A 25139-nucleotide genomic window follows, 5' to 3' on the forward strand; every position below is an offset into this window, starting at 1 on the left:
CGAATGACCGAACGTGGTTGACTTGACTCTGATAACTTAACTTAAGGAAGATTCATCGAGATAAATAAATATATCTGAACTTATTATATTGAGAACTGTTCTGTGATTTTACATCTGCCAAATTAAATCGAACAGAAATCATGCGCGTTTGCGTAATTTCGAGCGAGTTATCAGTTCGCTGAAAAGGAGGATTTATTGCGAATTGCGCGACACAGGCAAGTTATAAGGAAACTTGCACCACATAAAATTCCACGAGCGAACGCCTCTTGTCGGCGTGTCAATGTGAGATTGGATCGCGGCCACAGTCTTGCGTAACTATCACGTTCAGCTAGACCGATCGTATTCGATCAGCGAGGACTAGTGGTCTCGAAGTCTCAAACTCTCGAGTTTGTCGTTCATCACAGAGGTTCACACAGAGATTCAGCTGAAATATATGTAGTTTTCGATCTATGAATTAATTACGAAATCAAGCGCGTTATTACCACCGAGCAATCATTTTCGTCGCTTTAGCCGACAAGAATGAGCATCGCGCTCGATTTCTCTCGATTACACTCAATCGAAATGAAATAATGAAATAATTAGTTAGTATCCTAATCTTTTTACGTAAAATTTCAATCTCGCATTTCCTTGATCATAGAAGCATCATCGATGTAAAATCGCTTTCATACTTTGCATTCGCCAAAAAATTGATAAAAAGAAAGCTGTAAGAAGTATAATCGTGTTACTAAGCAATCGAGCAACGCATGGGAATCTGGTTACATCGATATTAGTGATTTAACGGCATCATTTAGAAAACGTTAAGGAAACAACGACTTTACGGTCTATATACGCACGGTTCACAAACATGTTACGCGACGACCCTCGTTTCACGATGTAATTCTCCTCGCGTCGTCCTCGGGGTCGTCGCGTCGCACAATGGCCGAAAAACCGACCAGGTCGTATAGAATCGCAAAAGGAGCGTAACGTGCACGCGTGTACGCGCTGCAAGAGGAGGTGTGAAGGAAAAAATACAGTGCGTGCCCGCGGGCAGATCGGATTTCGCTTATTGTCATTGTAATTTCTTGGCGGGGTGTAGTTTTCGGGGCGTTCCTCACCACAGGGGTATTACCTACAGATGGCTGTTTGTTCGAATGTCACCGAGGGTTATTATATGCCTCGTTACTCGTTCCGTGACGGCTTATTTGCCCAGTCTTTTTCTATCCCGCTGCTTTCTTTTCGCTCCAGCTTCTTTGACCTCGTTCCTTCTCCTTTCTCTCCCCGTGATTCTTTTTATCTCCCGAAACCGGCATATAATACGCGTAAAATGTAGCATTGATCTAACACACGGCGCACCTAACTAATATTTGGACGTTTGTGCACCAATTATATATTTTCGCAATGCGAAGTTTCCAACATTCTCCCGTTGACTCGAAAATTTGTCGAAACATTTCCTCGCGATAGCTTGATCGTCCGCAACTTTTTATAGGCAAAAAGGAACGAGATGCGGAACTCGTACACTCGCCTCTGTCGCATATCGTTCCACCCGATGACACCGATATATATATATGTATCGATGTACAGCTAAGTGTGTTCTGCTTCTCGGAAGCCGGTTATACAATTATCGTGGCTTACCTTGGCTCCATCACTCCACGATGACGATGATGACGACGACGACCACGATGACAACCATGATGACAACGACGATGTGCTCCAATTTAACTTCTCTACAAAGTATCGAGGACGGATGCATTCTTTCGTCAGCCACGAGCTCTACGAAATTGTTCTCGTAGTCATACTCATGAATCATGAAATATCTTCTTTTACATGTTAACCAATACTATTGCTGGGAACTGTGAAAGTTATTCCAAGTAAAAGTTTATGTGCATGTCGAATGTGTAGGCACAATTTGCAACTCGCAGTAACAAACAACGGTCAACGGCAATCTACGTTTATCAATCATGGTGCTTTTATTTGATTCTCGTTTTTTCATATCGATCAAAACAAGTATGCATGTTGCGCCGTAGCTAGAAAGCAATCACGCTTGCGTACACAACAAACTAGTCGATTCGAGAACAATTCGAGAGCTCATATTTGTTTAAAATTTGAAAAAAAATCACATGCAATAGATGATACGAAAAAAAATGTGCCGTTCAATGTAAAATTCAGATAATTAAAAGTCAGATTTAGATAGAGGGTTGCGCGGGTGTCTTTTACGTACGCGACGAATTTTAGGCGGCCACCATCTTTGTACGGAGGCAGCTATCCTCGTAAAATCAATCCTTAATGAAATTAACGATCACCACGTTGGTCGTAGTTGCCCCGGGGGCCAGGTGGATCCCCGGCTGGCGAAAGCCCTCGACAGCGAGCCCCTTTAGGACCCTTTAGGAAAAGTCACACCCCAGTCACACCAGCTAACCAATCAAGGTCGAGAAGTAAGCGAAGTCGGTTCCTACGTGTCGATTGGTTAAGTTTCCGGCGCGTTGATTGCCCAGGAAATTGTGCGTGTCCAGGACGCACGTGTAAGCTCCAGCTTCGCGCTCAAGGCAATTCGCAGATGGAGGTATTTTCTATAGTGGCAATAATTGTCTCGTGATGTGCCTGCTTTGTGTAAGGCCCCTTGAATTTTGTCGTGCGAAATGTTGAACGATGTGCAACGAGAGGAGTCGATCAGCGAAATTGCAAATTCTACTAAAACGGAATCTAACGTTGCTCCATATTTTTTCTACAATTTGTTTTAAAATTTTTCAAATTTAAGAAATTGGAAATAAAGATCGCGCACGTTATATGTTGATTGCTGATTAAAGAAATGCTTTTCTTTCTTTTGTTTTTATAAAAGTTATACAAGGTTGCCTCCTAACCAGCATCCTTGACGCGGATGCGAGTCTCAACGAGACTACGATCGATGATCGCATCTGTTTGTGAAAAAACTATGCAAACGTACTCGTATGCAATAATCGTGTATCCGCCTTTCGGTACTTTGTAAGCACCGTGGCTATATTAATTTACCGTATATCGATACAGCGGAGTACTAATCGCATTATATAATCGTATCATAAATCATACCTAGATGCGCGCGAGAGCGTGCCTCTCATTATAATCATGAACACGACACGGTTGCATCGCGCGCGGAATGATTTCTCTAAATAGCCCGCGGCTGTGGATAATAGCGAATCACCAAGCCAAGGCGCGAGTTTCTTTTCTCCAATTTACGATGTGAGTGAATTAACGACGTATATCTATTTGGGTATTAATGAATTGTTTAATGTTATAGCCAAGAAACAAAGTAGACACGTGTTTCAGTATATAAAATGACCATTTGCATATTATTCGGTTGTAACATATATTCGTCCCGTTTGTGTTTAATGTTTTTAATAAATTCAATAATTTTTTTATTAAATGCAACATGGTATTAATATTGTAGCGTGTGCAATAACCGTTGTATTCTTGGATACGTATCGATGTATTTTTTGTTAGTTTCTCTGATTAATTTGATCTTTATATTAAATCCGATCGTTATTAATGATTGTTAAATTGTTAGAAGAGACTCACTACACATCGCATCAAGTCTGCATAATCATTAAAAGTCTATTCTTGAGCAATCGCTATAAGGTGGAAAATTGTAATTAATAATGTAGATGATCGGTTTTATGTAATATTAATGAACTCTAAGTGTTGCGTATGACATGCGCCAATTTTGATACATAATAAAATCTGCAAGTCATGAACATGTATCAATTTACTATCTGTACATCTAAATGAACATTTCCAGCTACGTCATTGCTCAATCATCGACCGTACGTATTGATTGCAATGATATATGATTTCATCAATCTGATCGTTTTTTAATTGTGACATATTTCTCTTGTACTTGTATTTATATCTTTTATACTCCTCTTAACTTAGAGAAATGTGCGAAGCACGCAATTTCTCCGTTTCATTAATGTATCTTCGACATATATTTAAACATTATACAATACATGTGGCAATTATATAAGTGATCGTTATGCTAGATGATATTATTAATTCTATTTAAACAGCTTTCTAATGTGCTGCCAATCACCAGAAATTATATATCGGTCTACACATATGGTCAAGAACCTTGAGGCTCGAGAGAACACGCCTTATCCGTGTTCGCTCATAAAAACTTCTAATATGCTATCGTAAAACTTGATTCTTCTTTTTTTTATTACCAATGTTATAATTGGCTCTTTAATCTTGACATCGCGAAATCAAATTTATCATATCGTTTTTGGAGAAACTTGATATCAATGGGACAAGTTTGGGCAATGTGAGAAAATAATCGATCGAAAGAGATGTTTCCGTTCTCTTTCCTTTCGCTTTTTAATCCGTGATTTCATAATGACAGGCTCGTACGACCGCATCCATTCATCCACCCATTCATCGATGGTTCAATCAACTTGAAACACGACTGCTTCCCCTTAAACTGGAACATGCCATTATGCCATTATCTCATTGTTGTATCGAAATCAATAAGAGTTTAACTAAACATACAATTTTTCTTCCATTTTGTTGACAGAAATGAAAATTTACAAGAGAGGTATTTTTTAATATATTATACATTCGATAGGAATTACAAGTCGGGACGGAAATATCACGTTTTGCCATCGTCGCAGTCACTTGATTGGCGATTATGATCATGATGTTCCGATCATCATGGTCTTCTCTCGATCGTTTCCGTTAAAATGAAAATTACACCGACCCGCAATCACTATTAACAGTATTAACCGCTAAGGATATGCTCGTAGAAAACTGTTACCGATTGCGTATGTATGTCTATTGCTAATCTTTTCGTACGCATCAGAAAAATGAGGCAGTTATCAAGTTTAAAATATATACATATATAATATCTACAGAGTGTGTAACGTAATCTCACAAAGTTCAAAGTAATCAGAAAAGCGGCATTGGAAAAAGCGGCCTTGTTTCCTTATTATTGTTACTGTTCTACGAAGCGGACGAGTTTCGCGAAGCACAGAGAGAAGAAAAAGCGACAGCGATTTATAACGCGGAGTTAGTGATAAATGCAGCGAGTCGCTCAGACGTTGCTTTTAGTTTCACATTTGCAACGCAACGTGCGTTGCTACATTTCCTCGTATACATATCGCGTCGTGTATTATATTTTCCTGCGTAAGCAAATGCCTACGAGGACGATTAATTTCTTCCTTAGGTACCGTAGTCGCGTTATTATGTCTCCTTGTAATGCAAAAGAAATCTCGAAGCGAGATAAGAGAGAAGGCAATCGATGGCGGCCTCTGAACGTGCGAGCGAATCTCCGCCTTCGTATCGTCTTGGACTATTGTTGTTTGTGATCTATCTCGTTAGACATTCTATGAGCTGCGGCTCTATGACAGGAGGAATACCTGCGATCAAGCGGTTGGCGCGTTGTGCAACGCGGTGCAGGCTGTAAGTTTACGTTACTTAACTGCCGGCTAAGATCTTTGATCGGACCGAGCTTTGTGAGCGAGCAGCGAATCTCTAATCTCGAGATTATCGCATCTTTTATCAAAATTATCGACTTGTCGCTATCCGTTATTAGATGGAAAAATTCGGATTTTAGAAAAGCAAGAAAAGCAATATCAATCATTTCATTTGTCATTTGAAACACGTGAGAGGGTTCACGGATCTATCTAACATATTGACATAGCGCATGAAATTACACGCTTTTCATGCGTTTTCTACACTCGATGCACAGTCGAAAGCAAGAGAAATAGTCTCCTCGTAGATTTCTTCGGAAATATTTCTCGGAACAGGACAGCGTAAGAACGCGAACACGTAAGAACGTAAAGTGCTTCCTGTGCCATGGTCGCGATGATTCAGGCTGTCCTATGGTCGAGAGAATCCATAAACGGTTACGCGAATTAGATACCACAAATTATTAAGTATCATCGCGATGTACAATTATCAATTTGATTATGACACATAGAGTGATCTGCAGCTGACTACATCAGCGCATTAATAAAATGTCCAGCATAAATTTTCTATCAAACGAGTGTAAGATCTGGAAAGATAGTCGTGACTGACAGGTCGTATAGAGGATCGGAAGGAAAACAAGTTGATCACAACAGTAGGAGTATTGGCCGTACAGCCTAAGACCTAGGCGTGTGAACCAGGGATCCCGGAGAGTTCGAGTTCAAATCTAAGGCAGTCTTCTAGTTATTTTTCGCCTCTTACAATTCAGAAGTGGGATAAAATCCGCTACCCCTCGAAGACAGTTGAGATTCATCCGCTACCCCTCGGAGAGGAGGGAGTTGAGAAGCAGCTGGCCGGTAGTGAAGCCTGAACATGGAGGTCGGGACGGACTCAGAGGAGTGAACCAACATGGAGATTGGGAAGGACTCGGAGGAGTGAACCAACATGGAGATTGGGAAGGACTCGGAGGAGTGAACCAACATGGAGATTGGGAAGGACTCAGAGGAGTGAACCAACATGGAGGTTAGGAGAGACTCGGAAGAGTGAACCAAAAATGGAGGTTGGGAGGGACTCAAGTGGAGTGAACCGACGATTTGGAGACATTCGGGGACGAATGTAATGTCAGGCTGGCCGAGCTGTAAGATCTGGAAAGATAGTCGAGACTGACAGGTCGTATAGAGGATCGGAAGGAAAACAAGTTGATCACAACAGTAGGAGTATTGGCCGTACTGCCTAAGACCTAGGCGTGTGAACCAGGGATCCCGGAGAGTCGAGTTCAAATCTAAGGCAGTCTCCTAGTTATTTTTCGCCTCTTACAATTCAGAAGTGGGATAAAATCCGCTACCCCTCGAAGACAGTTGAGATTCATCCGCTACCCCTCGGAGAGGAGGGAGTTGAGAAGCAGCTGGCCGGTAGTGAAGCCTGAACATGGAGGTCGGGACGGACTCAGAGGAGTGAACCAACATGGAAATTGGGAAGGACTCGGAGGAGTGAACCAACATGGAGATTGGGAAGGACTCGGAGGAGTGAACCAACATGGAGATTGGGAAGGACTCGGAGGAGTGAACCAACATGGAGATTGGGAAGGACTCAGAGGAGTGAACCAACATGGAGGTTGGGAGGGACTCGGAAGAGTGAACCAAAAATGGAGGTTGGGAGGGACTTAAGTGGAGTGAACCGACGATTTGGAGACATTCGGGGACGAATGTAATGTCAGGCTGGCCGAGCTGTAAGATCTGGAAAGATAGTCGAGACTGATAGGTCGTATAGAGGATCGGAAGGAAAACAAGTTGATCACAACAGTAGGAGTATTGGCCGTACAGCCTAAGACCTAGGCGTGTGAACCAGGGATCCCGGAGAGTCGAGTTCAAATCTAAGGCAGTCTCCTAGTTATTTTTCGCCTCTTACAATTCAGAAGTGGGATAAAATCCGCTACCCCTCGAAGACAGTTGAGATTCATCCGCTACCCCTCGGAGAGGAGGGAGTTGAGAAGCAGCTGGCCGGTAGTGAAGCCTGAACATGGAGGTCGGGACGGACTCAGAGGAGTGAACCAACATGGAAATTGGGAAGGACTCGGAGGAGTGAACCAACATGGAGATTGGGAAGGACTCGGAGGAGTGAACCAACATGGAGATTGGGAAGGACTCAGAGGAGTGAACCAACATGGAGGTTGGGAGGGACTCGGAAGAGTGAACCAAAAATGGAGGTTGGGAGGGACTCAAGTGGAGTGAACCGACGATTTGGAGACATTCGGGGACGAATGTAATGTCAGGCTGGCCGAGCTGTAAGATCTGGAAAGATAGTCGAGACTGATAGGTCGTATAGAGGATCGGAAGGAAAACAAGTTGATCACAACAGTAGGAGTATTGGCCGTACAGCCTAAGACCTAGGCGTGTGAACCAGGGATCCCGGAGAGTCGAGTTCAAATCTAAGGCAGTCTCCTAGTTATTTTTCGCCTCTTACAATTCAGAAGTGGGATAAAATCCGCTACCCCTCGAAGACAGTTGAGATTCATCCGCTACCCCTCGGAGAGGAGGGAGTTGAGAAGCAGCTGGCCGGTAGTGAAGCCTGAACATGGAGGTCGGGACGGACTCAGAGGAGTGAACCAACATGGAAATTGGGAAGGACTCGGAGGAGTGAACCAACATGGAGATTGGGAAGGACTCGGAGGAGTGAACCAACATGGAGGTTGGGAGGGACTCGGAAGAGTGAACCAAAAATGGAGGTTGGGAGGGACTCAAGTGGAGTGAACCGACGATTTGGAGACATTCGGGGACGAATATAATGTCAGGCTGGCCGAGCTGTAAGATCTGGAAAGATAGTCGAGACTGACAGGTCGTATAGAGGATCGGAAGGAAAACAAGTTGATCACAACAGTAGGAGTATTGGCCGTACAGCCTAAGACCTAGGCGTGTGAACCAGGGATCCCGGAGAGTTCGAGTTCAAATCTAAGGCAGTCTCCTAGTTATTTTTCGCCTCTTACACGAGAGTGAAAAAGAAAGAAAGAAAGAAAGATCACTACAGTGAGAAAGCATAATCCCAATCCCGAGTATCGGGCTGTAAGTGTACGAAAATATACACTTTATGTATATTGTCCATAAAGTGGCCAAAAAAAGGAACGATATATAAAACCTGCACTTAGCATCCACCAATATTATAGGCCTACACTAATATCAGGCCCGAGAAAAACGAGGAGACCGCACTCTTGCCCAAGCACAACGGAAATCATTTATATACATACCTACTGACACTCGTATGGTTTCTGTCTTCTTTTCTTTCCTTTTATCTTGTCTTATCTTTCTTTTTCTTCATCATTTTTCGAGACGTTACCAAATTATCCGACTAACTGCCACTGCTAGCCAGATAGGACCATTACGCGGCCGTTCTTCCCTATCATACCTATCACCGCTTCCTCTCGAACATTATAATTTATAAGCGCGCGCGCGTGTGGTAAGACCTACTTGATGCGTACGGAAATTTATTTGCCGTTTGAACTGCTGGATCTAGACTTCGAGGATCGACACCGGATAATAAACATTGTCTTAAATAATACACAGACAACTTGTTTATTTTCTTCCTTTTTTTCTTGTGTGCTTGAATATCAAGTGAAATCTGTGCTCAAACGACGTGCTTCATTCACAATTTCGCAATCGCTTCAGTTCACGACTTCAGTTCGCAGTCGCCGTTTTATGACGTCTTTTCGACGAGCGTGAAACGAAACGATACGTGAGATGGACGTGATCACGTCGCGCCGCGGGAGCGGTAAAGCAAGAATGGTACATGGACAAAAATGCCGCGAGATGTATGCCTATCGCTTAGATTTATGAAGCCGTCTCGTGTATCTGTCATAATACGCTGACATTAACGGAATGATGCAGCATTTAATCGATGCCTCGGCAATGAATCAAGCGAGAGCCAACAATAGTTAGCTGATGTTAAGACAATGAATCCTGCAGCGAATTCTTTCATCTACAGGATCTCGTACCTTCTTTGATTCTGCCATTTAAATGACGTTGTATCGCATTCCTCGTACGCGTGGCATTCATCGAGAGACTCTTCTTTAAAGAAATTACGGCGGATCTTACATTCCTGATTGATTCGTGAAAAACAAATACCGACAGATTTTGCGTGAAATGAAATGTCCCGTGCAGTGGTTTTCTTGCGTAAAAACGTAAAATTTTGAAACACCAACGCACAACATACACCCTCTGTGCACCGACGAAGATGAAGAGTTCCGAGTTATAAGTTGACCATCTCTTTGCCGTGTAATAACGCGCTTTGTCCGGAGCCCCAAGGCACGATATTAAGCATTCCAAGGCAACGATGCAATAATGCGGGGCTATTCGATGCATAGGAACTAAAACAGGAACGGTACGAGCGAATTTAAAATATTCGCCCAAGATATTGCCCTGATCACGGTTACGCACTCAAACGCACGCGCACGTACACACAGGCCGCGTATAACATAATTTCGGATTGGAAGCTTTGGTTCCGGTATTCCTTGCTCCTTGTCGAGTCGTGAATCTCACTTTGACCTTCTACGGGAATAAACTACGGGCAGTCTTAACTGGATTATTGCATTCCTTCATCCACTGGATGAAGCTGATTATTACCGTTCTGGAAGATGGAAAATGAAAATTCATGGCTGGCGAAGTCAGTTCGAATAACGTGAAATCTTGCGAAATATGCGACACGCCGATCAACGTATCGGTTCCTCGAAATTCATTTCATTCCGATAAGGTACAATCGATTTTGTTAATAAAGCTCATTTACATGTTGATAAGAAGAAAATGATGGAAATGTTGAGTTATCTGCTGGATTTCGAAAAACCTTTCCTCGATCCATTAGAACTATTATAGGGTGTATTAATTACATGGTAATTAACGATAATTTGAGAAAAATTCCTTATCCATTCTTGGAAGCTTGGGGCTCATTTCGCTCAAGTAAATTTTTATTTTGCAGATATGAAACCTTCGGACAGGAGCGAGAAGACCATGTTGTCCGGTAACGCGCAGCCATCGGACGTATTCTGCTCAGTTCCAGGACGATTATCGTTACTAAGCAGCACCAGCAAGTACAAAGTTACGGTAGCAGAGGTACAAAGACGACTATCGCCACCGGAATGTTTGAACGCGAGTCTTCTTGGCGGCGTATTGCGAAGGTAAGGAATCGAGTCAGAAGACGAAAACTTCATAGATACAAAAAAAGTAGGCAAGACGCGTACGTAATCGTCAAATAGTCATATGAATATGCACGGAGATGAAAATGGGGCCCAATCGTGATTTCTCCGATGAACGAATATTCCGTCGCGAGGTGGTAGGATAATGAGTGTTGCATTACACTTCCTACGATGCGCATTAAAGGCGCAATAATACGCGACCGCGGATATCGCGCGTGTCCATTGCCCGTGTACGGTCATGGTCATTGATATCGCGGAAGAAACAAAATACGAAACACGGGCCATTGCATTACGGCCCTTAACATTTCCGTATTGCGTATCGAAATAACTGATGCAGCGTGATCGGAACAATACGCGCATGTAAAAGATACCACGAGATGAAGATCGCGATACGCACCGTTACACGACTTTATCTGTGAGACTAATTAATAAAGCCTGCGCCTTCAACTTCGTCCGGTCTTTTTATGCTTTGCTGGAGCACAGACAGCCACCTGATTTATAGAAGCTTCTCGTGCAAGTGCGCCCTCCTTTATCTGATTCGCCGTTTTATTCCGCTGGAACCTGCTCGTTGCGCAACGCTCTATTATCAAACGCATGGATAAATCATCGCTTGCATGTGGCAAGCGCACATCTATTTCCACGCACGTGCGTTTGGCTCTTCGCACTGAATCCCTTCAAGATTTTACGTTTGTCTGGATTTCAAAAGAAACGTAGATGTATGTAGATTGTACATGTGATTTCCGCAATTGCAAAAATATTGCTAATATCTATGCGTTCTCGCACTTTGCACCCCTACATATCGCCCGTGAATTGTTTCGCTCCCGGTGACGGAGCGCAGCGAATCTTTCGTATCTCATAGAATAAACTGCTACTCTAAAGCAGACCGAGATCTATCCACGATGCAAATGAGACATTAATAACCCACGCAGCTTCGAGTGTCAATTCCTCTGTACAAGCGAGAACGCCTCGGGCGACCACGGCATCTCGCACCGACCGCGACGTTATAATTCATTCGTTCGCATAGCGATCTGACCGATAATTACACGTGCTGGTCTAAGACTTAGCCACTATAGATTCTCCTTCTCTCTCTTTCTCCTTTTGTCTCTCCCATTATATTCTCAATCTTGTTCGTGAGCAATTCGTAGCCGCGCGCGTCCAGTAAGGATCCACAATCGTCGCTCGCTCCGAGAGCTCTTCAGAGATCGATTGCAACGTACCTACCGCGGCCCTCACAGATATGTACAAACAGATATACCACCTCGCATCTCCTATAATTTACGCTAAATAGTATTGAAGCAAATATATATTTTGCACAAAGAGTTTCAGCCGTGCCGCATGTTGGAATAAATTGTATACGTATATGAAGATGATCGATATTCCAGCAAATCGTAACATCTGTTCGTACGCATTACTCGTCCCTCGTAGTCCGTAGTCCTCCTTCTCGCAAAATGAACGCGAAATGACGCGAAGGATATTTGAATGAGCCTTGATCGTAAAGTCCTTCGATTTACTAACTAGTCACGTGGTCTCCATGGACGATTAATGATGCCAGTGTTCGAGGACATCTCGAGTAATCAAGGGGAACGGGGAATCTCGGCGCACCAGGATTCCTATCGGCAGAATCGAGGGTGCGAATCTCTCGCGGAAAACTCGGCGTAGAAGAGACGGTACGTCTGAGTGGAGTGAGGATCCTTCTCAGGACAAGACCCCGTAACGAGTGCAGCGTCGTTCTCGTCACGTACGGAGGAACGGTGACAATGATCGTTAACAATAAATACGAGAATTCGATTTGGTGGTATATTTATTCCCGCGCGATCAATTACATTCGGAATCCGACGTTTCAGATCCTTCCTTTCGTCTAAATTCCGCCTAAATTTCTTGTCGATTTTACCTAAAGATAAACGCAACGCCACCGAGTGTGTCTCGCGCGAGAATATTCCCAGAAAGTAAAACGAGACGGAGAAATGACCGGAACGCAGATTCGAAAGTATCGATATTAAAAAGCCATAGCGGTAAAATGTATTAATTGCCGAGCGAAGCGAGAGATTACCAGGCAGACGGGACGGCCGCACCGAACAAAGGTAGGCGATACGCGTTACCGTTATAACAGGCCAGGATGATGGATGGACAGGGTGTGTTAAGAAAAAAGTCGTTGCTACTATCGCGTTCTCGCTCGTGTTCCACAAAAAAATTTACTTTGCAGTTTCGTCGTCGGATTAACAACGCGAAGTCGCTATGCGACAGTTGACACGTTGACGGCAGTGTGAAACGATTAAAACGCAATTATTGATAATGTCTTGATAGACTTTGAGAGAACGAGTAAAACAATGACTATGAGACTTTTCATCTAGAAAAATGCATCTTGGGAAAAGTTATTACTCACAGAGTTGATATATGTTAGATTTGATATTAAATTATACAGCCTACGACATGCCCATAGAATACCTACAATAAAAAAAATGAAAAAATCGAATAACAGTTTATTATTTTTATATACCTTGAAGAAAAAGAAGATGTTTATCGAGTTAATAAAGTTGTTTTTCATTTATAAAACGCGAGATCAAGTACCAATACTTTGATCACGATTTCAACCTTAATGTCATTCCGCCATTACATCCTTTGAGATACCACACGAATACACGACTATCTTTAACATTTGATCGAACGTAAATGCTTCGCTTGTAGTCACATGAGGTATTACATCTCTTGATGATCAACCCAGATACACGTATCGAAGGAGACCATAAAAGTGCTGGTAAAAATCTTGCTCACACCTAGTGCTCACGCTACGCGGCTTGAATAGATGTACAATGCGAACATAGTGCTCCTTTGAGGCCCGATCCTATTCTATAAAACATACGGACGAGAACAGCACGTATCCTCGAACGTACGTTGCTCCGCAGTCGTTCAACCGCTCCGCGCTCGTGTGAATTGCTCAATCGTCGATGACACACGTAGTCGCGGATTATGCTAATCTACCCGTATTTCTCTCCCACTTGCCACTCATTGTCGCCGTCTCACTCGCTCCTCGATTTCATCTTTTTAGAGATCACGGCAAAATGATTAATGGAAGAGTTCCGTTTCGAAATTCTCACACGCCGGAACGAGCCAAGCCCGCGCGAACACGTGGGCGCGTTCATGCGTACCCGAATATAAATATTACGCGCACGGTAGAAAAATCATTAATTGTGGAAACTATAAATATGACGATGATTCACGTATTATTTATTTTACGTCACCTATAAAATTCGCGCGATGATAAATTCAGTTAATCGGTTCGTTGACGTGATCGCATCAGTTTATGTTGAAAGTCACGGAAGCGCTTTAACTTTGTTTAGCTTAATGATTCGTATCAAGTGTTATATACTGCACGAGAGTGAAATTGCAAAATTTTACATCGTGAGATGTTTGATTAGTAACATGAAAAAGGTAATACATAACTATTTTTGCACTTTGTAGGGCGAAATCCAAAAACGGCGGACGTCTGCTTAGGGAAAAACTGGAAAAAATTGGTTTGAATCTACCAGCTGGTAGAAGGAAGGCAGCCAACGTCACGCTCTTAACATCCTTGGTAGAAGGTGAGTGTTTTGTCTTATTTCTCGAAAACTTGATTGCAAACTCTCGTTGACTTATCTATAGAAAAAAAGATAACTAAGAAGGAGAGGATACTATAACTGAGATGAATTTGTACTCACATTAATAATCGCTTAATCGTCTCATCATATAAATAAATATTATCACCTCGCATGATATGAATTTATATTATATTAAGGAAATTTCACAACTGAGAGAAAATACATTTTACTTTTACGGTACAATTTATACCGAAAATTGTGACCAATGCTGATTCATTTTTATTATACATATTATTATATTTTAAGTTAACGGACGCGGCATTTGTCAAGCAAAGCAGTATTAAACTTGTTTGTGAGCTGTATAGTATCTCGTAAAGCGCGCCTCGTAAAGAGATGAAATCATCTCTTTGAAATAACGCGAACGTAAAACCTTTTTCCTACGCGGTAATGGTGATAATGGTAATGGTAGCAGCATCCTTTTTCTTCACCGGTAATGACACCCGCAATCATTTTCCTCATTAGCAACATTGACCGTGCCTGGTAGCAAAAAATGAACAACAAAAAACATAATTAAACGAGAAGCTTCCGGTAGGATATTTCAGTTCTCTCTGTAATGAGCTTGCAACATTTACGTGTGGCGAGACGTAAAGCTTAAGTCTCACCACGTATTATTATAATAACCGAATAATAATGATAATGAAAATATTGTCTACACATATTTTTTCAAAAGGAATATTGGATTTGTGTTTTTGATTTGTTATATGAATTCCACCGCGAAATTCTTCTCGCATCAAGATCAATAACGAATGAATGGTGCATTAGTGATCATAACTATAATCGCGCGTTTTCCCAGCAATTTATCGCGTGCGATAAACGTGACGCTTTTCGATTTATTGCCGCCGTAATTTACAAGGGCTTACATCTGTGCGCTCGTCCTTACACTCTCCTCCCGTCGTGACTCCGAAGAATTACATTCCTCGTGACGCCCACTTGTCTCGTAGGGCAAAGTGATGAAATCATCTCTTTGGAATAGCGCGCACATTAAAGCGAATTTACACGGTCCGCGCTTGATGATCATCCTGGATGACTCATTCAAGTGGATGAATGAATTTTTGTTTAGACCATGTCTAAACCATGATGCAGTACCAGTCTTTAAAGTCTCATTAGGTGGAAAAAACATGTTGAGACGAATATGAAATATTATCGTAGGAAATTTATACATGCACAGTTTCGCATTTTTAACTCATTTAATGCTAAATGACAATTTGGATATGATTTTTTTACCGGTCTGATACCAACTTTATAAAATTTTATTTTATAAATTAAATTATATTTTAATAAATTAATATCAATTCATATAGAGAGAATAAGATATTAGAGGCGAAAGCTTTTCTTTTCCTCCCTCCCTCCCTCCCTCTCTCTCTCTCTCTCTCTCTCTCTCTCTCTCTCGCTCTCGCTCTCGCTCTCGCTCTCGCTCTCGCTCTCTCTCGCCACAGATCTTTATTTCTTACGACAGTAACAAAGAATGCAATCTTTTTGTACCGAATACAGGATTGCGCACTGTACAGCTAAACACTGACTCCTACGGGATATCTCAACAGTTTGAGAGCGCTTAATAACGAGAACGTGCAACAAATGCGTACACACGTATCGTAAATGCGCGTACAATCACTGTCCTGCATATCCAGCCAGCGGTGCCCTAATGACGCATCTGAAAGTTTGTTAGAGTGTGGCACGGACGTTGATTATAATTTATGGTCGGTGCTGCTCCTATAAAACATCGACTGTGCCTTCCTTTTCTGCGCGACGAGACGATGGCATTGTTGTTCCACGGCGACACGCGCACCGTAACCCTTTTTCTCCCTCTCTCTTTCATAAATCTTTGTCTTTCGATATAAAGTAAAATAATGAAATTTCTATGTGTCAACCAGTAAACGCGTAACATTTTAATATAAACGGTTTATCATTTTATCCGATTAAAAGAGCAAAATCTTCTGTGGCTGTGTACAAGAAAGATACGTACATGGAGAATGTCGTTAAAAGCGCTTACAGAGTGTGGCGAAAGTGTGGGAACTTTTGCTTGACGCACGAAAGATGTACATATACTCATACATCTACTCATACATACTACACGCATATCAGCTGTACAATTCACGCATAAATTCGTGTCTGAGTTGCCACACAGTGACACGTCGTACTCAAGTGTGTACGCAAACTCTCTCATCACTCATACGCCGCATATTAAAAATCTATAGAAATAAATGATAGAATCATTTACTTCGGCTCCACATAAAATACATCTGAATATCCGAAAGGTATATAATGACATACTTTAGATAAAAGTTCAAATAATAAAGTGGGACAAACAAGTATATTTGGACTTGAAATACCTCTCTGTGTGTATAAAAACACACACATGATTGTAATTACATATTATCTGAATTTATATCTCTACTCGTGTTTATTATAATGAAAAGATAATAAAATTAATTATCGAAAACTTAAGCAAGAGAGGTCTACTGTTAATCATCATGTAGATTATTCCCTTAATTACATGCGCATATAAAATTGTCATTATGGCCTAAGTATGTAGTTAATCACCTTTTACAACGAGTGTTTTTATATTTAATTTTATATTCGTTTCTTCGTAATGTTACGAACCATTTTTACATTATTATACACGATTTGCTTTTTAATATTATAAAATTCGTATTCTATAATACATGGTGGTTTCGTTACATTTTCGATCGGATAACGGATAATTTAGTGTTACAACTAAGTAACGTGCACAAGAATGGAAGCGTACTATAGACGTTTTATAAACGTGTACGTTGACCGCAGCCAACTCTCGTTGTAAAGTTTTAACCAGCATAAAACCGCAAGATATATTCGAACACGACGACCTCGGGTACGCGGAAGAGAATTCCCGAAATCTTCCTTCGGTTCGATTATCAGAACGTATAATGGAACGTGATTTGTGGTCGAAGGCCGAGATGGAGTGTACCATATTGACTATCGGCATAATAGCCAACGTTTTGAATAAAGTTGTTCTATCGTATCAATGTTCTTGCAAAACGACAAATAAATTTCTATAAATATTATTCCGATGATTCACGAAAAATAATTATATGACGAGATTTGTTTTAAAGAAATAATTGTTAGTGGAAAGAAAGAGAACACACACACACACACACACTCTCTTTCTCTCTTTCTCTCTCTCTTTACGTTAACAAATACTTTGTGATAAGAGAATCTCTCAAAGGAAAGGAGGACAATAAAATGCAAGCTATATTCGCATCTGTGGTCATAATCGTAATCGTCTCAGAAGTGTTACGCACATATTCGCTAAGGTACGCTATCAGGCATACTAATTTACTTAAAAGAGATTAGAAGTAGAAACGGAAAGATACGATGCGGGGGAGATATGCAAATCCGTGCAGAAGAGTTGAGTACTAAACGGAGAGTTACAAAGTTAGCCGGAACGACCTGTTGCACCTCGTGCAACGGTGTCGATAAGATCGCCGAGAGATAGTTAACTTACTGTCGGTTGTACGCACCTAACACAAGAATCCCGTAGGAATCAGCGCGGCGTAATATCGATGCCAATAAATACCGCGCGAAATTACTTATTCGACGTCCCGTACGTTCATCTCGCGCTTCTAACTTTGTCTTTCTTGTCTCAAGTTTGTGTCGACACCGAAAACTGATCAAAATCGGAAACTTGTTGAAACGAAATGAAACTATTTCATAGATATTTTCATGACATAAGCGCGATACAACTCTTATCACATCCTTGCGATATCGTTTGGAGCTCTAACTCATTTATTAATTAGGAAAACATTAATTGGGGAAACCCAAAACGTTCTCGCCATGTGATAATCTGAATAAATAAACATATGATAGAAAGCTTTAACGATAAAATTATCTTCTCAATAGCTAATTATACCTATCAGAAATATTAAAACATATTTTTCCTCTGTCGTTTGAGTAACGATTTGCACTTTTAATAAAAACATATCTTTATCTATTATTGTGTTTAACGCATTGAACATATTAAATGTATAATTAGGTTACATAAAACCGATGTGAACAAGGCAAAACATTGGCAGTTTTAAACTACTTATACGTTTTTCATAGCTACGTTAGTATTGTGCCCGGCTTTGCTTGCTACGCATTCTTTCTTTCGTTACAACTGCGGTAAAAATTTTTTACTACAAAACGTTACGACAAGTCCGACATAACACATGAGATGGTGCGTTTACTACAATACAGTAGTTGCGACTACAGATACTGTGATTTCTATCGCATAAACTAGAGAACAACAACATAGACAAAATGCAGATGAAGTAAAGTTTTCATAACAAAACCCTCAATCGTATTGCTTTTTGCGTTCTAATCTGTTATCCTCGTCGAAACAAAGTGAACTGCACATAAATATGCTAAAGAAAGGAAATATTCAGATCAGAAAAAATCAGAAAAAGATTAACACCAACTTATATGACAAAAGGCAATAAACAGCACTTTCACGTATAATCATGCAGTGTTTAGATTTTACGAGGCCGATGGTATTTTCAGTCGTGTCACGCAATTTGAACGTACATAACATGTTAGAAAAAAAAGATATTCTAAGTATAACTTCTCGGAGATTTCTTTAAGCAAGTGTGTATAGCCCAGGGCTATGTGTGTATAAGGTCCTTGCGAACAACAATTTTGCTGGTATAATCATTATGCTGAAATTAGATGGCTGTCAGTTATACGCGACGGTCTTGCCAAGATCTTATTATTTCCCGCGTCCAAATTGGGCTGACACTTGAAACACCGTTTGTGTCAGGTGACTGTTAATATGAAAATGTCCGCATGTATACAAGTAGCTATCGCTTCTGCAGCCTTTAATGTACAGCAGTCTCATATATGAAACCTTCCGTGTTTCCTCTGAGTTTGAATTTGAATTAAACAACAAGTTGAACATTTTATACGTGTTTGCGAGCGTAGACTAAATACTGTAGACTAAATACGCACCACTCTTCACACTAATTTTGATGCACTTGAAGTTTTTGCCAAACTCTCGTAAATTCTTTTTTAGACTATGCAAATTACTGTTAAATGCACTATGAAATATGACTAAAAAAAAGTTTTTGTATTTATTAAGGAAAAATTTACGATCTCTAAAACGTTAGAACGCGTTAAGGACGGAATGAAAGGCACTTGATTTTTATCGAGAATGTCGTAACGGTAGAATCATTCTTTTACTATCGAGGTTTCAGAGCCGGAGCTTTGCCCAAATAAATAAGTCGTAAAAAGATGAAAAGAAAAAGGAGGAAATCTTAGGAAACTCATAACTTTGAGTTAAACTATCGAGAATACGACGAATTGCGTTCTCGAAGCCAAATAAAATTCCGCGATCGCTGCCATCCACCGTTATGTATACTTACACGTAAGTTTGCATAATGGCATCATGCAATTATGCGTGAATATTTAATATTTTCCAGGAGAAGCCATTCACCTTGCCAGAGACTTTGGCTACGTTTGCGAAACTGAATTCCCCGCGAAACAAGTCGCCGAGTATCTCAGTCGGCAGCATTGCGAACCGCAAGATTCCTATAGAAGAAAAGAGCTTCTTCATGCCACCAAGTAAGAATACGCGTTACAATGAATACAATGCGCGCATTACACGCGATATAGATAAGAATCGCTTTTGTCTCACTACGACACGTTACGTATTTACGTGGCGACAGCCAGATAATAAGTAGAAACTCTTCTGTTTCCAGACAAATCACCAAAGAGCTGATGGATCTTTTGAATCAAGACAGATCGCCACTTTGCAACACGCGGCCGCAACATATCCTCGATCCCAGTATACAAAGACATCTCACTCATTTCTCTCTCATATCACACGGATTCGGAAGTCCTGCGATCGTGGCCGCTCTAACGGCTATACAGGTATAACGCGATCACAAGAACATTGTGTCTTGTCTGTTTCTTTCCATCTGTCTTTTCGTATATTTGACGTAACGCTCACGGAGAACCTTACGATCCCTGTCGCAGAAGTTCCTAAGCGAGTCTTTAAATCATCTGGAGAAAATGTATCCCGGGAACGGTAGCGGCGTGACGAGCAGTCAACAATCGAATCTCGACACGAGCAAGAACAAGGACGGCACGCTGATGAACGACATGAAGAAGTGACGCACGGAAGACCCGCCTACCTCGAACGTGGTCACGTCTATCCGGCACTCCTGGCCGTACAATTGAGCTTTCGTGTCTCGCTCCTCTTGCGGAAAGCTCGCAGTGGACCACTTGAGAACACACGTCACACGTACAGGCATTCGCTTGCGACGTGTCGCGTGCCACCGTGTCACGCCGAGGTTGGCTGGTCGTAAGCTTCTTCGTAGACAATTTGACACGTAGGCTACGTACGTACGAAATGTGCAATCAGGGATAAGTCGGTATCGGAGGGAGAACAAGAGAGGTCAAGAAATTCTCATTCGTAATACAGTTCATCGAGGAGCTAAGCACGAGCGGCTCAACTCTGTCACCTTTGCTGGTCACCTTTGGTACAGTTTCTATCCATTTTTATACTCTGTGTTAACGATATCTAAAAATGTCTTTAAAATGTTCCCTTATGCCGACTTACACAGTTGAAATGTTGCCAATAAAATTATTACGATACAATCCTCCTTATAGGAAGCTGGAAGAGAAAAGATTTGGTAAGTGGATAAATATATATTGTGCTATAAACGTGCACACCATGTTGAAACAATAAGGATTAGACGCATGTACCATGAGCGTCCAATGGATATTCTTGGATATTCTCAGAAAAGTCATTGCGCCAATTAAATTAGATTTTTTGGAAATTGTGCGAAATATAAGAAGTGTAAGTTGATTATAATAATTTGTATTGACGAAAGATTTCTAAATTCAATGGAAACACGTACGATATCGTAATCTTGTGTTAAAAAGTATCCAAAGGCAAATATTGCGCGGAAGAATTAATGAACCTGAGAATACCAATTGGACATTTATGTTGCATGGAAATTAAAGTTGAAGGCTTGTATACTTTTGCAAATCCAAATCCGGAAACGGTTCTGTTCCAAAGAGTTGATCTGTACACGTATATACATATATAATTTAGGTAAATTATGTCTAGCTGTCATACATGACGAAACATACATGACACGTACGAAGCTTAAAATGTGTCAATAATTTGCTGGCTTTAAAGAAAACATTCCACGATGTCAAAGCGATCAAAGGTATGCAGCTACAATCTTTGCACTCTATTCATATAAGATCCGCCCTTTACGCCACCGATAATTTATCGCAAGTCGAAGTTGTTAGAGATTTGCGACTAATATACGATAAATATACGTAAATCGCGTCCAGGAATATTTTGCCTGCAAACTTCTCTGTACTGAGGGAAAATTATTTGAAAATTTAAATTATCAAGCAAGCGAGAGATGCTCGAATAAAAGTTCTCGCTTCTTCGATTTATCGTAATTACTTGATTGCAGTATCTCCATCAAACATTCGAAAGATGTACTCGGCAATCTCGGCATAGAAATTGTACTCGACAAGCAACAAGTGAGATGCGACAGCTGCGTAAGAATACAAAATGTTATTTGGTTCTCTCGCACTGCCAATTATTGTTTCTGTCGAAAGCTTCGCACGAGAAAATTCATTATTAAACAGACTAAAGAGAGAGAAATTTTATCAGTTTGTAAAGTATATGTTGTTTATGATAGTCGAAAAAACACGTAAAACACTTGGTGCAATTGTTAATATTAATAATGTGTTAATTCGCTAAATGATTTAATTATTCTTGCAATCTAATTATCTACAATTTTTAATAAGTAAGTAATCTGCGACATAAAAACAAAAAGCATTTACATTAGCTAACTTAAATATGAAAGGACAAGAATAATCGAGATTTATTTATAATTGAATTCTGATTGTTTTAACGGTTATAAGATAATCAAGAATTACTTTCTCTCTTGCGTCAGGAGAGTTGTGCTTCCATCAATGAGACTTATCTGGACCAGCAACCCTTTATATATAAACGAAAGGTGGAAGTGATTATACATGAGAGCATTAAAGTGCAACTTAGTCCTCATTAATCAATTGTATCAATCATCTCTACTGATATTAAAGAAAATGGGGTGTCGTACGATTAACCACAGCAAGCATATTCTGCCTTTCATAGGTGCATACTCGCGTGATAGTCAGGGACGATGTTAAATCCGAGGAATAGTCACGACTCGAGTCCTTCCGAGATGAGATTCTAAACGTTTGGCGTTTTTCCAAAATGAATTTTGGTATCGTTAAATTTCTGATTTCACTTGACATGCTTTTCATGCTACATTCTGATCTTCTGGAACAATTATCGTTACTCAACAACGAGTGAAAGTCAATGAAAATAAGGATCGTCCGCGTTACGGGCCATTACGAACGATTAGATTCTTCCTCCAAGGACGACAGTCGCGGTATTTCTAGGGCCGTTATCGTGCCAATGCGAAACTTGCCATTAAAAAGATGTGCCAATTATCAATATCGAGCTATTTAACGTAAGCAAAAGGCGGCTAGAGAAAAAAAAAAGCGTAGAGAAAAAGCGATGGCAGTGTGCAACGAAAATGTGTATTCCGTTGTATGTGCGCGGAACGGAACGAGAGTTTCGTAGTGAGTGATGTGCTCGTCGGCCGCATCTCGGACTTGCCAGTCACGAGAAATTGTATCAAGTACAATATCAGATGAACCTGAGACATATCTAACTTTGTAATTAAATCTTAGGCGTATGTAAATGTAAGATTAAAAAGGAAACGGGGAGGGGAGGGGGGGAGGGGGGGGGAAGAGAAGAGGAGCAGGAAAGGAGAAGGGAGAGAGGCAACTCCTCAGCGGATGCCTCGTGTTGTCGTGGATTATGTACAGAATATTTGAATCTTTCTTGTGATATAATCGTACATTATTAAGGTGTAAACCGATAAAAAAAAAACACAGTATACATTCCATGTTTTTTCATAGAAATGAAGTATTAGAGGTGGTCGTGAACCGTGTGAGAGACCGACTCGTTACGTAGAAATCGAACGTGACAGTTATGACGAGGATTCGTATCTCTATGGTGTTAGAGGCGGCTCTGGAACTAGGCAAAGACTCATGCTACCACGCCGCTGAAATGTAACGTAACGTTCTTACACGTGGAAGATCCTTGCGAAGATCTCAACTCTCTTACATTCGCATTCTTATATTTGTACGATATCTCTTGGATACGACTTGAACCCCTCCTGGATAAGAAAATTTCTCGTACATGCGAATTCCTCGAGTACACACATGCGAGACAGTATACGGGTCGTTGCGCATAGCTTGCCTTACGGTAGAGTCGCCTCTGTCCTAGAAGCGTAAAACAGTTTTGTAAATGTTAAAACGCATTCTATGAATGAGATCCTTAAATTCGGCATTTCTGATATTCTGTACTTACTGTATTGCATCTAATTTTACGTTTACACATTTTGCAAATAACATAACTTTGCTAATAATGTAGTACGTATATTTAGAAGATGTTCGCTGTCGGTAGTGTAATCTTCATTCTATGCGTCGTTTTACTTTAACAATTTCAACAGGCAGGTACTGTGCTTGAATAGAATAAAAGAAAAACCAAAAAAAAAAGAGAGAAGGTATGTCAGCACGCGTAAGTAAGGATTACACTAATCGTTAGCTGACACACCGAAATATCAATATACGTTGCAAGAAAAAAACTTTTACTTTTAATTCGACATTATGAAATTGTTAGACATAAAATGAAGCGTACGAAATAATTAAAGTAACAATTCTTTAGTTATATGCGAAAACCACAGTAAAAAGGTCAGCATGCGTTTCAACAAATACAAGTTGTGAATGCTCCAGCGTCGTGCTTGATTGTACTTTAAGTGAACGAAGCATCTTCCAATTCCCAGATTATATGCAGAAGGATTAGTTAGAAAAAAAGTTAGAAAAGAGAAAACTCGGCACCTTATTTTCACTCACGACTACTTAGATGCGACATATTAGAAGCTAAGGACTCCCGTAAATTAATACTTATTTATAATCCTTAGGACGCGGCCGTAGAGAAATATGTTTTTCTACCAGAATTTCTGTGCCAACTACAAAGAATGTTGTAGATGATTTTTGTTTCAAGTTGAAGAATCATTCCAATCTCTCTTGTAAGATACTCAGATATATCTTTATTAAATATATTTGAATTTCGTAGTATATTATATTCTGATATTGATTATATAGTTCATTTTTGTATATTGGTGTGTGATAAATAAATAAGAATATTGTTTCTAAGCAATCCTTAGTCATCAAATAATTACCTGTCATACACTGAACGATACAATAGTCAACCTTTACAAACCTTTGCAATTCCGAAGTTAATAATTTTCCAATGTTAATAAACTATTTAATCTCACGACTTATAAATCCCCTAATAGCACAACTGCATTGCAGCAATATTGGCTAACAATATATATATCCAATCTTAATGTTGGATATATATTGATTTCCAATATTGGTCCAATATTGTATAATTATTATATAATATTAAAATTTATAATATATACTAAATATATAATATATACTATATTATAGTATAATATTAACATTTATTTGATAACCAATATTTGTGTCATCATGGGCACTACAATATTGGCAGTGCATTTGCATTTTGTTAATAATCAATATTAGCTTTGCGCTGGGAAATATTGGTCTAGATATTCCTAATGTAACCAATATTTAGCCAAGTATTGCCAATATACCATGCTATTAGGATTCCCATAAAAGCCCATAAAATATTTATATAATTTATATGTATAATTAATATTGTTCATACTCATAATTAGTATCTTGATGATAACGAGACTACTATGCGAGTCTCTCGATTAAACTGACAAAAATGTACGTATTTTTTTTACATAAGATACATCAAGTTTAGTTTTAGAACGCAGCACATAATCTAA

At 40.2% G+C, this 25139-nt stretch overlaps 1 protein-coding gene across 1 annotated transcript in view; it reads left to right on the forward strand.

The window, feature by feature from the left end:
- Window positions 1–22951, forward strand: part of LOC105277987 (transcription factor AP-2-epsilon) — a 134919-nt gene extending 111968 nt beyond the window's left edge. Inside the window, exons 6-10 of the mRNA XM_020031235.2 lie at window positions 10369–10567; window positions 14045–14163; window positions 19650–19791; window positions 19929–20100; window positions 20206–22951. Coding sequence (XP_019886794.1) covers window positions 10369–10567; window positions 14045–14163; window positions 19650–19791; window positions 19929–20100; window positions 20206–20343 — 770 coding nt within the window. The 3' untranslated portion in view covers window positions 20344–22951. The remainder of the gene's footprint in view (window positions 1–10368; window positions 10568–14044; window positions 14164–19649; window positions 19792–19928; window positions 20101–20205) is intronic.
- The last annotated feature ends 2188 nt before the right edge of the window (window positions 22952–25139 follow it).

Source organism: Ooceraea biroi, chromosome 1 (genome assembly GCF_003672135.1).
Source record: "Ooceraea biroi isolate clonal line C1 chromosome 1, Obir_v5.4, whole genome shotgun sequence".
In the NCBI taxonomy this organism is placed as follows: Eukaryota; Metazoa; Arthropoda; class Insecta; order Hymenoptera; family Formicidae; genus Ooceraea; species Ooceraea biroi.